Raw genomic sequence first — 13,357 nt, forward strand, 5'->3', positions numbered from 1 at the left:
TTGTGTGCAGATGTTACCTGTCTACCTCTGCATCCCAGAATCAGTATTTTTAGTGCTCTGTAAATCTGTCAGAACAGTGTCTTTGTGAGCAACATTGCATTCACTATCTTGGATGAACAATGAGTACGAATATCAGAAGCAAATGTATGCTGCAGTTTTTGCATGCCTTTTTCTAATGATTTCTTTCTAATTACAGAGCAAAGAGATTGCGTTTCAGCTTCATGAAGACTTAATGAAAGTACTTAACGAGCTTTACACAGTAAGTACAGTTACTTACTTAGCTTATCTTATACAAATTCCATATCAGGCTTCTTCTTAAGTCTTAAGTGGTCTTTCATCTAGTAAGTTACCCCCAGTGGAGATGGTTATTTTTGTCTTTTTACACAAGTCTGAACTATCTCTTTTGGAAAGACTACTCACTTGTTTAGAATACATATGCTAATGCTTTCAACCCTTTTCCCCCCCAGACTATGCTAAGCTAGTTTATTTTAAGTTTTGTTGGTTATTAATGAGACATGTCTACTTGGAGCTTACCAGAGCAAAGCTCCTTCCTTTTCTGCCTTGTTTTGTCCGTGCTGTCATCTGCTTGGTTTGATTAATGGACTACACTTCAGTAAAAATCATAGGTGCTTGCAAATCCAGTGCTGTGCTATCTAAATGTTAGTTATGTGCCCTCCTCTCCTCCTCACTGAGATAAGCAAATAATGAAAAGAAAAATGGATGGTTGTGGAGGCTTTTCATACCATTTAGGGAGGCAAAAAAAACCCCCAGTATGAGCATTCTGGCAAGCTGCTGCTTACCCCTTGGGAAATCTCTAGGCTGCTCTTTTCCCTGTCCTCAAGATTTGGGGGACCATAAAAAGAAGCCACAATATTTACATCAAGAAACAATTTTTGATCTTAGTTCAGGAAGATAGGAGAGACCAGTTGTTGGTTTTTCTTTTGACCTAGGGAAAATTGTGCACCTATCAGTGGATGGGCTGAAGAACATTTGAACTCAAGAACAACTTAGGTGGCAAAAAGGAGATCCAAAGAAAATCAGACCTGTCTCACTGCCCTGGGTTCTTTTGGATTGTAGTTATGGACACAGATTCCTAAAACCTACCTAAACCTTTTTTTTTTTTTCCTTCCGAATTCACCACTGATTTTGTAGGGTACAATACCGCAAAACCTTGTTGGCTCAGGCCTGTAGTCAGTGAAGTATGCTTGGGATCAGCTTCTGCAAAGTAATGATAGCTGCAGACAATCCACACAGCTGCAGGAGATCAGGGGCGGTAGGAGCCATTGCACAAGTGGGGTTTCAGTGGTGAGTAAGCCCTGAAGATGGTCTTGTTTCAGTTAAACAGTGGCATAGCTCCAGTGCCTGGTGAGGCACAGGAATAGTGCCTGTGCTCCCAGGATAGGAACACAGTGAAGCATGTGCTGAAATACTTTGCTGAATCACCAGTGAAAAATCTGCAGGACTGGACTTCAGTATTTTCACTCTTTTTCTTCACACTAGTGCTATATGTTCCCAGTGATGGCTACAGATTCATTCAGATATTAACTTCCATGTTATGGCTTCCAGTGAATGCTAATTCCTTTCTCAGAATTTAAGATTTTTGTAAAATAGGAAGTTTTTTGAAGTTAATAAAATGCAGAGCATGTGCGCAGTTTGGATTAGGTTACTGCTGCAGGATGCTTTCTTGGAATGGAATTTACTTCACCTAATTCTCAGGCATCTGCAGTGTAGGTGTAAATATCTTAGCTTGTCATCTGGGTTCCAGTTTTAGTCACTGGAAATTTAATATGGGGAAATCAAACCCTTTTGTCTGATCACATGCAAGCATCTGCTTCCAATAAAAGGATCTACACCATTAACTCCATTGTCCAGCTTTCCACTGATTGCAAAGGACTTGCTGGTCAGTTGTAGATGCCCACATTTAGCCATATACAACCCATGCTTAGTAAAGTGATGTATGGTGCAAAGTAGCATCTATTGCACTACTTGTATGTTTAGAATGATCATATAGCAGATCTGTGTATTACATCTGCTTGTGTACATAAAGGTAGAATAATATCTAGACAGATGGAAACCTCATGCACCGGTTTTTAATTCTGTGTGACATTTGCTGTTTATGGAATAAGATCATAGTGGCATTACCAAAACAAGTATCTACAATTTTAATCTCTGGGAGGTATGTTTCTCAGTCACTTACAGAAAGGAGAAGTCATATTCCTGTATGCCTCATGATTTACTGGGGGGAGGGATAAAAAAAATATCAATTTTACTATTGTAAGATAAATTTTTTTGTCCAAAAGGAAGCAAATTGATTTCAGATCTGTGAATAATATACTAATATCAAAGTCCCTCCCTGCTACTTGGTTCTGGTTTCTTTTTAAAGGAATGGTACCTTCATGAAGAATAACTGTTAAAATGTGAAGCCTTGTTGGACTTTAAGTACTTCTAAAGCCTTTAAATGAGGGGAAAGTATCAAGGCCTTTAATGTGTATGAAAAAGGGTTTAATAAATCTGTTTACTTATTATCGGCATTCCTTATCATACAAGAAAGGTCTGCAAATTAAGGTCACCTTCCAAAATTAAAAGCTGAACAAACATGGTTTGTGGTGCACTGAAGAGAATGAGAGACTGGAATTAAAATCACTAACAGCTAAGGTAGTAAGAGGTTCTTGTTTGAAGGCACAGGACTATAGTCAATGCAAAGAAATTGTGTATTTTATTTGTTATTTCTTGAACTTTTCAGATAAAGAGTGGGTCCCTTAGGCACACGTAAGACATTACATGCCTGGATTTCGCTAATGCTGTGGGATCAAGGGCTGAATTAAATGCTTGTTTCAAACCCAAACGACAAGAAGCTCTACCACCTATCTCTAGCATGCCAGCCAGACCTCAGGCCTCACCACACCTACTTTCAGGCTTCTCAAGCACCAAGTGTGTTGAAACCAGTTCATCTAGAATGATCTAGAAAAAGTGGCATGTTTAAAAGAACTGCTACTGATTATTAATAGTAATTAAATAGCTAAGCTTCATTCTGTATCTTGCAAGTTCAGTAATTTATGAGTGGTGAGTACTTTTAATTGTGCATGGCTTCTCCCTGGCTGTGCCAGCCACTCAGTATTTTCAGGTCTGCAGCATCCCAGCTGCTGCATTTCCTCTCTTACTCATCTCCCTCCTACCCTATCAACCAGTGTATACTAGTAATTAGTCCCATGTTTTACATAAGAATATAAGCTGTTGAAACTAGAGCGAGGTGTATCTTTTGAGTGAGTAGGGATGGGGAAAGAGGAGCCCAGTTAGTTGTGTGGGGTCACAAAGCAGAGGTTATTTCCTGGCAATTACAGGGAAAAGAGTTGGTCAAACTGAAAGCTGTAGGAGGTTTGCATTGATAGTTTTTGTGAACTTAGATATTGAGAAATCCTCTTGCATGTTGATGTAAGGAGGCAACAGATTATCGATTTTATAACAGATCCTCTTTGCAACAGAGAGAGTTCCCCAGTCAAACTCTTCTTCCATTTCTCTGGAAAGCTAAAATATCTTGTATCATTGGATTAAGTACTGGAATATGGCAGTAATGTCTCAGTGATTTGGAATGGCAGGAAACAGAAGGCAGGCAAACATTTTTCTTGCAAAAGAGGGAGATCTCCACAGGATTTATTTAGGGGTCAGGGCAGATTCATAAATGACCTCTAAAGGAGTCACGGAGGGATCAAAGAGGTAACAAGTTTGCTAAAATGCAGAGCTGTTCCGGTAATAAGGATGAGAACAAATGGTAGAGAAAAGTGATGCACATCATAAAAATCCATCTTCATGTCTCCCACTTGGCTTTCCAGATTACTCCTACTGGCATCACACTTTTCACGAGCAATACAAATGTAAGGCTTTCAGAAAAATGAAAAAGTAAGGAGAGTCCAAAGCAAACAATTTAATATTAAATAAGACAGGCCTGCTGTGCTGCTTGCATTTTCCATTGCTTTATCTTACTCCTTAAAAATCTTGGCTGTTTAATTTCTCAAGGTAGTTGCTGCCAGATTTTCTTTTTTCTTTGCTGAAATAACACAGAATCTAGATTCTCTGTAGAAAAGTTAAGTTCAACTTACTGTAGCACACCAGAGATCTCAGAAGGTGAAATCAGTACTTCTATATTGGTAGTAATATATCAGTGACAATTCCTAGAAATACATCAGCGGTTGGTTTGGAAGTGAACATGATGCTGAAAAGAGCTATTACTGAGCCTTCTTAACTGCTAGAGGCCACTGATGTAGTAAAATTGGCATAAGATTTTACTTATTTCTAGGGGAAAGTGTTGGCTAACCTGATTTAATTAATCCCTTGCAACTCCACCTTTTGATAAGAACTCATGACAGAGACAATTCTGAAGCAATTCAAACACAGTAATTGCAACAGGGATGAACCATTGTTCTGGTAAATGCCAATTTCCTGAGAAACACTATGAAAAAGCTCTTAATTATGCAGTTTTATTATAAAAATAAAGCACCAGTAATTCCAATATGTTACAGCTTTGTAGCATTCAGTCTTTGTTATGCTGGGTTAAGAAGTTTTCTAGAAAAGAAATATGTATGTAGAAAAGGAAAGCCAGCGCCTTGCTATGGGAACGTTCCCCTCTTGTAGCCCACAGAAGTACAGCACCAGTTACTGTCTTGTTGATGGATTTGCCCAGATAACAATTGTGGGTTTGAACAAAATAATTATCTAAGGGTTTACTCTAATGTGCCCTTCCCCCTGCTAAGTGCTATCCTCTGCCCTAAGCCTACTTGCTGAGCTCTTATGAATGATGCTGAAAATTTGGCACACAAAACAAGACGTTTATATCACTAAGTGAACACTCTGTCACCTGCAAGTGGGCGAGTACATAGTTTGGGTAGCATAATCTTTTTCATCTGCTTGTAGTCTTAGTTATCTGACAGAAATCTGTATTCTACATCACTGGATCTGCAGAATAAACCTGCTAAATTAATAGGAGATAAACTTGGCATTTAATTTCAGAAGGGTACTAGTATACTGCTCGTTCACTGCAGCAGGGAAGTGCAGCATATGTCATGATGACAGTTCAGCATCTGCAAAATTACAACCTTGCTCTCTCTTTTCAGCGTATACTTGATGACTGATCAATAAGCACTTTGGGGACTAATTTAAGTCAGTTCAGTGATGGATACTCTGGCAGGATAGTCTATCAGTTCAACAGTTTGGACATTTAAGAAGCATTGCTTATTTCGTCAGATTGTTTGTTTCTCGAATGTATGGATATGTTACATATTCACAGATCAGAGATCTGTGGATCTCAGAACTCTTCATACAGTAAGTCTATTTACAAGAATTAGGCAAGCCTGTTACTGTCTTTTACAGTATCTAACAGTCTTTTAAAAGCTCCAGGGAGAAAAATTGGTATAATATTAAGGGAAAGAGTCATATATGCAATTTGACATGCAAATTCTAAGCTAATTTGTTGAGGAAGCGTGCACTGAAATGCTTGGAAACCAAATCCCTAGCTTGTTCCCATTTATTTTCCATACATGTCTGTCTAATGCTTTCTCAAGTTAACTTTAGCTGCTGCAATATCAGCTCTTAAAAACATTGACAAATGAAAAAGGCTGGAGCTGTCAGCTTTCCCCAGAGGCTTGCAAAATAATGATGTCACTAGTGCATGAGATAGGCAGTGCTATCAACATAACAAACTGGACAGGAGTCAAATGCATAGGCTGATCACTGCTCTGTACGTAGTCTGTATTGATTTTTAAGCCTGTGTGGCTCTGGTAGGACAAACTCTGACTGTTATCCAGCTCTGAATACTGCCAAACACAGAGCTGCTTTTTCAATTCTAGTTATCTTGGGAATCATTTGTACCAAGAACTTGTGCAGAATTTGTTATGAGAATATAGATTTCAAGTAGATGTCTGGGTTCCCCATAGAGACTATGAGCTCCATGTAGTTTTCACATAAAACTTGACTTTCAGTCAGTGTAGAGTGAGACTGACTGGTTTTGTGGTGTAAGCAGGCAGTGCAAGGAAGAAATAGTCTTCAGTGATGTGAGGTTAAGCGGAGTCAACATGGAGACATCTGAGCCTCTTGGTGGGAGCTGGTAGTGATACATAGAATCATAGAATCATAGAATCGTAAGGGTTGGAAAGGACCTTAAGATCATCTAGTTCCAACCCCCCTGCCATGGGCAGGGACACCTTGCCCTAAACCACGTGGTTCAAGGCTCTGTCCAAGCTGGCCTTGAACACCGCCAGGGATGGAGCATCCACAACCTCCCTGGGCAACCCATTCCAGTGCTTCACCACCCTTACTGTAAAGAACTTCTTCCTTATATCTAATCTAAACTTCCCCTGTTTAAGTTTGAACCCATTACCCCTTGTCCTACCACTACAGTCCCTAAGGAAGAGTCCCTCTCTGGCATCCTTGTAGGCCCCCTTCAGATACTGGAAGGCTGCTATGAGGTCACCACGCAGCCTTCTCTTCTCCAGGCTGAACAGCCCCAACTCTCTCAGCCTGTCTTCATACGGGACGTGCTCCAGCCCTCTTATCATCCTCGTGGCCCTCCTCTGGACTCGCTCCAACAGCTCCATGTCCTTTTTATGTTGAGGACACCAGAACTGTACACAATACTCCAAGTGAGGTCTCACAAGAGCAGAGTAGAGGGGCAGGATCACCTCCTTCGACCTGCTGGTCACGCTTCTTTTGATGCAGCCCAGGATACGGTTGGCTTTCTGGGCTGCAAGCGCACACTGCCGGCTCATGTTAAGCCCCTGCGCAGTTTGGGCCTGGAGCAAGCAGCCCAGCTTCCTCTCAGCTTCCCTGGCATCTTTTACCTCACCAACAGCCTCCCGCAGCTCAGCCACCTGCTGCAGGAGAACCTCCACCAGGGCGCACCGAGTGCAGCCCTGCCCATTGTGCACCCTCGCCTCAAGAGACCAGTCGAGGCACTTTCTACACTCCGAGGTCTGCGCCGCAGCCTCCCCTCTCATCGGCTCTGAGTGCCTACGCTGGCCACCGCCGGGGCAGAGCTCCCAGAGCGGGCCCTGGTCCTGAGGCGAGTGCTCACCACCCCGCTCGCTGCCTGCGCGAACTGCCGCGCCACGCCCTGACCGACGTGCCACGCCCTGGTCGCTCGCGCAACCTGGGATGGGTTTTTCCCCACTGAGGGCTGGTGCCGTCACTCCTGGCGCCGCCCCCTGTGAGTCAGCTGCTCGCGTGAGCTGAGCTGCCGGCTCCTGGGCAAGTCCTGTTGAGGACTTGAGGCTCCCTCGGTCGCTCTTGCCGCTCCGAACTGAGGCTCCTGGACGCTGCGCTTCCCCCCGCTCCGGTGTTAAAGGCGTCCTCTCTGGAGATACTCACCTCGGCAATTCAATACAGTTGTACTCCTTCACTCAACAAGGAGGCAAGCTGAAATGTCACAGCCACTGCAGAAGGACATTTGTGCCTAGGCTACATGGCACTCAGAAAATTTATTTAAAAAACGTCAGTGCTTTACTGCTTTTGTGAAGCAGTAAAAATGCTTCACCACTTAAACGAGTTGGTTTGAGATGTGCTATTAGGAAATTCTAAGATATTATTATTGTTCCTTCTGCAGGCAGCAAAAATGAGAAGGTACAAAAGAAAATAACTTTTCTAAGTGGTAAGACACATGGGTTAGCCTTGTCCCACCAACTAAAAAGTCTCTGGAGCTGACACAGAACGAAAGATAAAAATAAAAGCAAACACCTGTAGCCTTCTTTACAAAGAAGAGCTTAAAAATTGCATAAAGAGGCCAAAAGAGAGTAAAAAGAGTAAATCTTTGTTTTTAATTTCCTTTTTCCATCATTTTTAGTAGAGCCATATCACTTTCTTTGCTTCTCAGCTTTATTTTCTGAATCATTTCTTCAAGAAGTGCATTTCTCCTCTTTGCAGTAGTAGTTCTATTTCCATGTGGCTGTGCGAGTCAGACTCCCTGGGCAGAGATTATTGACAACTTTAGGAACCTTTGTAACAGTGCAGGATACACCGCCGCACAGTTAAGCTGGGAACTGTGCAGATCTCAGCTCTGTGGGTTGCCTTCTCTTTCCAAGTTCATCTTGGAGTTTTTGCCTCATCCATGTAGACTGTGAACTGCTGGGCAGCGGCTGTTCCCAGTGGGTGTAGGCAATGCTTGGGTACAGACCTCTGCACTCTGGTTAGGCCTTGGAGTGCAACTGCACTATAAAATAGCAGCAGCAGCAATAACAGTAAGCCCTGCTCCAGGCAGTTCGGGTTTTTTCAGCAGAGAGCTGTAAACATATGTTTCTGAAAATAAAAACAAGGCCACTCTTTTTGATGGGCATCTCCAACTGTTTTACCTTACTACAGGAAGTTAGTGAAGAGTTGCCTGTTTCATGTTTAATCTCAGTACTATTTCAGTGGTGTCACTGAATCATAGGTCATAGAATCATAGAATAGTTTGGGTTGGAAGGGACCTTCAAAGGTCATCTAGTCCAACCCCCCTGCAAGGAGCAGGGACATCTTAAGTTAGATCAGGTTGCTCAGAACCACATCCAGCTTGGTCTTGAATGTCTCTGGGGTGGCGCATTCACCACCTCTCTGAGCAACCTGTGCCAGTGTTTTACCACCCTCATCACAAAAAAAAGAATTTTTTCCTCACGTCCAGCCTGAATCTCCCCTCTTTTAGTTTATAACCGTTGCACCTCATCCTATTTCATCAAGCCCTGCTAAAAAGCCTCTCCCCATCTTTCTCATAGGCCCCTCTTAAGTACTAAAAGGCCACAGTAAGGTGTCCCTGGGGTCTTCTCTTCTCCAGGCTGAACAACCCCAACTCTTTCAGCCAACTCTTGTCTATCAACGGCATGGCCCAACTCCCTCTATCAACAGCATGACGTCGGTATTAAATAGTGGCATACATAGTTACGGTGTATAACATACATGGTTTTGCAAAATTGCAGCTCTCTAAAAGCTTCTTTTTCTGCTGCACAAGACTTTAAATAAGCATCAGTTCAGCCATCGCCTGACATGGCATGTGGTTGCTTTGTGTTGATCCACACTAAGCCATGCTGCAGCAAGGTTGTACTGTCTACCTTTAGAGTCCTCAGCGTTACCACTATGGATGCTCCTTAGACTGACTTAACTACTCAGTTACAAAAGTATTCCCCTCCCTAGGGAATATTTCAAGGCAGCTCCCCAAACTAGTCTGTCTTTTCTGTGTGTCACACAAAGCTCTTCTGAGGGAGGAACAGCCCATTTGATTCCTCCCTGGCTGTGTCCTTCAGAGGAGATGTGAATGGCTTGCATGTCCTCGACCCAAAGATAACACCCAAAGATAGCAGGCAAGAGCTCTGCTACCGCATGAAGAAGAGAGGAGGCCGCTGGCTGCCTGCGGATGCCTTCCTGCTTTGTTCTTTGCTTGAAACTGAAGACAACACCACAAAAAAAATGGGGGGGGGAGCAAGTGGAGAGGGAGGCACATGGATGACTGGAATGACTGGAGAAGTTGGAAAGAGATTTTCTTTGCTGGAAGTGGGCAGAGATAGCCCTCCCCAACAGAGGTGGGTGGTTTGTGGTTGATTGCTGCTCACTATGCAGCATTCAAGCTGCGGCTTTTCTTACTCGAAGACGAAAGGGAGGACTGGGCTGAACCAGTCGCTCTTACTCTTTGTGGTCTGCGTGAGCATGTATTTGCAGCCTAGCAGCCCAAGCTTTCTTGGCTGCAGAACCAGCATGTGTGTAGAGGGAAGATAACGGTATTAACTGGGGGGCTATGGGGAAAGCCTTCTCAGAACTTATTTATCAGGCAGCTTTCTCCAGCTCTTGTCTGGTTTTATGTCATGCCCAATCTGTCGGCTATGCAGTTGGGAGCCACTTCTTTCCAGGCTGTGGACAGCCGTCCAGATGGCTGGGGATGTGCTCCCAGACCAAAGCTTCCCATTGCCAAAGCTTCCTTCCTCTTTCCTCAGTGCTGAAGTGCTGCTTTCAAACGTTCAATGTCCACAGCTGAGTTGTTAACTGAGCCCTGAAGAAGTCAGAAATATACGGCACTGATATAGATTTAGTTTTATTGCTCATTATTTCATTATTGCTTATTGCAAGATAGGAATCCTAAAGTTTAATAGGAAGGATTTTGCTCTTTCTTATCAGAACAATGGGAGAAAAAAAAAAAAGTCCTTACTGGGTTACTGTCAAATAAATTAGGGGGAAAAAAAATGCTACCAGAAGTCCTCAATCACTGTTGGCAAAGAATCTTATCCAAGGTCCATGTATAAACCAGAACATTTTACTGAAAAATACCCTATGATTTTTCTGTAGATACCTTTATATTTTCATTTTCTCCTAACTCTCCTTTGACTCTGTCTTTTGCAGGTCATGAAAACATACCACATGTATCATGCAGAGAGCATCAGTGCAGAAAGCAAACTGAAGGAGGCAGAGAAGCAAGAAGAAAAACAGATTGGGAGGTCAGGAGACCCTGTTTTTCATATTCGACTAGAAGAAAGGCACCAGAGACGGAGCTCTGTGAAAAAGATTGAAAAAATGAAGGAAAAAGTAAATAATCCTTTTATTTAGCTTCATTTGAAGTATATTCAGTGCATTTCTGACATTCTTTAGCATGATATTAGGCAGAGGAATCTAGCTGGGAAATAAAATTAAGCAAGGTACACATAATAAACTAGCATTGGATATAGATAACTTGACAATTGCCTTCAGAGAGGGGAATACTGTATTCCCAGTATAATTCTTACTATATGATTTGTCATGTTGAAACAAAATACTAAGTTATAATTTTGTATTACATTTGTTATATGAATAACAGGCTGGCAATTAAGATTCTTGTTAATAGGAATGTGTGCTTGACTTGTTACCATTTTTTTTACATATCAAAGAATGAAGTAATTAAAATACATTAATATACAATCTCTTCCCTAGCGTCAAGCAAAATACTCTGAAAACAAGCTGAAATCTATTAAGGCCCGCAATGAATACCTGCTCACCCTTGAAGCAACCAATGCTTCTGTTTTCAAGTATTATATTCATGACCTTTCGGATTTAATTGACGTAAGTAATGGCACATTTGGTTTTATGTTTATTCTGTTCAGGAATAATGCTTTTTTCTTTCTCATTTTCAAAGGGAATTCATTAGTCATATGGGTTGCCTACAATACGCTTATCGTTTATAGTGTTGTATGGTATTGCACAAAATAAAGTGCCAGTAAGATACTGAACCCACTCCTTTAAAGTTAGAACATTATGTTTTCTCCTCATCTGGCAAGAGGAAAATGACAGGAATAACACCAAAAAGGTAGGCATTTCCATTTTTTATTGTAAACGGATTTCTGGGGTGCACATGTTTTTTACAAGATAAGCTTCTAGAATGGGCATCCAGTAATAGTATTTAACTCAAAAGAAGGCATTTCCTCCCTGTCTTCAAAATCATTTAGTTACATTCATTTAGTCATTGAATCAGGTTTATAGTGCTTTTTATTCTTATTTCATGTAGTTTGCGGAACAGACACAATCAGTCCTGTACTCTATACTGTCAACAGAATTCTTACTGATTTTCAGTAGGTTATTACTATGAGAACATCCTAGGAGAGTAAGGTTATACACTGGTGCTGACTTGTACCAGCATTTGGCCTCGAGAACCTGTATTACTGACATTTTTCCATGATAAAGAGACGTGTCCCACCCTCTTTGTAAGCTGAATATGTATTTGATAGGGAAGATTTGGAGTCAGCAAACACAATTATAATATTAATTCACTAGCAATGCAGTGTTAAATAAGTTGGTAGGTACGTCTCTGTGGCCTGTCTGAAATCCTAGCTATGTGAATATGCTTTCTACTGCAACAGTATCATTTATAATTTACAATAGTAAACAACATTCTCATACAGTCATTTCTGGTGTGATGTTTATCTAAAAAATAAGCCAGCTAAGCTCTGCTTTATAAAATAGCATAAATTAATACAGCATTTGACAAGAGGTTTCTCATTTCTACTGTCCGGAGAAGCAAGGCTTGATAGAGAAAGGGAAAAACGCCTTCTTGAGATGAATGGACTAAAATAGCTGCATACGTGTGTTTTATTGTATGTTTTCTAAATACTGAGAGTCAGTTGTCTTGGTCATTTCCATTGGAGTTTTTTGTAACTTAGAAAATCTTGCCTGATTCTGTTACAACTTTTTTCTTTTCCCTTTCAGCTTCTTTCCCTGTTTTTTCTTAATTTCGTTCTTGTTTTGTTCTGAGATGGCAATGTATCTTTTTTGTGTTTTCAGTATTTCTCAGTGTCTCTATCTCAACATCTCTTCTAGTCCCCTTTCCTATTTCCTGTTGCACGTTTTCTCTCTTGTTTGTTCTCTCTAGTTTATTCTGCTGTATACTGTCCCTGTCTAATCTACACGCATGCACCTGCACATCCTGCTTCACCCACCTGGCCTGCCCAGGCAATGAAGTCATTTACCAGGATCCTGGTAGGCAGGTGATCAGGGCAGAAAACTAAGGACAAGCAGCATACCTGCTAGGATGCCACCAAGTGAGAAGTTGTCCCTATCTAATGAATAATTTTCCTGATACTGCTTAAAGGATGATGGATTTTTAGCCTGCAGTCGGGGCATGTCTGGAAAGGGTAAACTTTGAGTTCTTCTTGGCTACTGGAAGGAAGGAAGGGTCCCTTTCCCACTCTTCCCAGCAACCCCACCCCTTCAGAAACTGGAAAGATGCTCATTTTGTCTTCTCTTCTGCCTTCCCTTTCGGAGCTCAACTTTCCCAGTGAATAGAAACTGCCCGTTTCTACTTGGTCAAAATTTTCTAGGTTGGAAAGTGCACCTGATTCTTACACATTTCATCGATGTCCACAGAGGTTGCCATAGCAGTGAAAGCCGAGGGGAGGAACTACAGGCCTGCAGCTTCACAAAGAATTGCAAGGGGAGGAGAAGTGAAGCTCTTTGTACATACATACACAAAGACAACACTCTTTGGAGTCAGTGTATGTAAAGTTATTTACACAACCATGAAGACTAGAGCTTTCTAACTGCTAGTTTTTAACAGAAATATACATTCTACAATACTTAGTAATGCAGGAAAATGATACCTACTTTGCGTGGCTTTTCCCAAGCCGTGGATCAATGTAGACAATAAGATTCTTTTGGCAAAATGGCTTTAGAAATTACTTCTCCTCAAGGAATTTAAATGGAAAGTCTAGCTGCCTTTTGCATCACTGTTTTGTAAGAGTAGGCTGAAAACACATGCAACCAGAACTTGCTTCAGAGCCAATCTAATCCAATTGTGAGCTTGTTTAAATGAAGTGATTTTGAGACATTTGTATTTAACCAGAATATTCTGTGAAAGCATTGGTATCTAGACAGAGTGTTTGCCGCTTGA

The 13,357-nt window shown here is 41.6% G+C and overlaps 1 protein-coding gene across 2 annotated transcripts in view; it reads left to right on the plus strand.

Moving 5' to 3' along the window:
* The window catches only part of SRGAP1 (SLIT-ROBO Rho GTPase activating protein 1), a 141,932-nt gene that overhangs the window by 80,644 nt on the left and 47,931 nt on the right, over window positions 1–13,357 (plus strand). For both annotated transcript variants that reach the window (XM_030479477.1, XM_030479476.1), the window contains exons 4-6: window positions 197–259; window positions 10,345–10,527; window positions 10,909–11,037. In XM_030479477.1, coding sequence (XP_030335337.1) covers window positions 197–259; window positions 10,345–10,527; window positions 10,909–11,037 — 375 coding nt within the window. The remainder of the gene's footprint in view (window positions 1–196; window positions 260–10,344; window positions 10,528–10,908; window positions 11,038–13,357) is intronic.

Source organism: Strigops habroptila, chromosome 3 (assembly GCF_004027225.2).
Source record: "Strigops habroptila isolate Jane chromosome 3, bStrHab1.2.pri, whole genome shotgun sequence".
In the NCBI taxonomy this organism is placed as follows: domain Eukaryota; kingdom Metazoa; phylum Chordata; class Aves; order Psittaciformes; family Psittacidae; genus Strigops; species Strigops habroptila.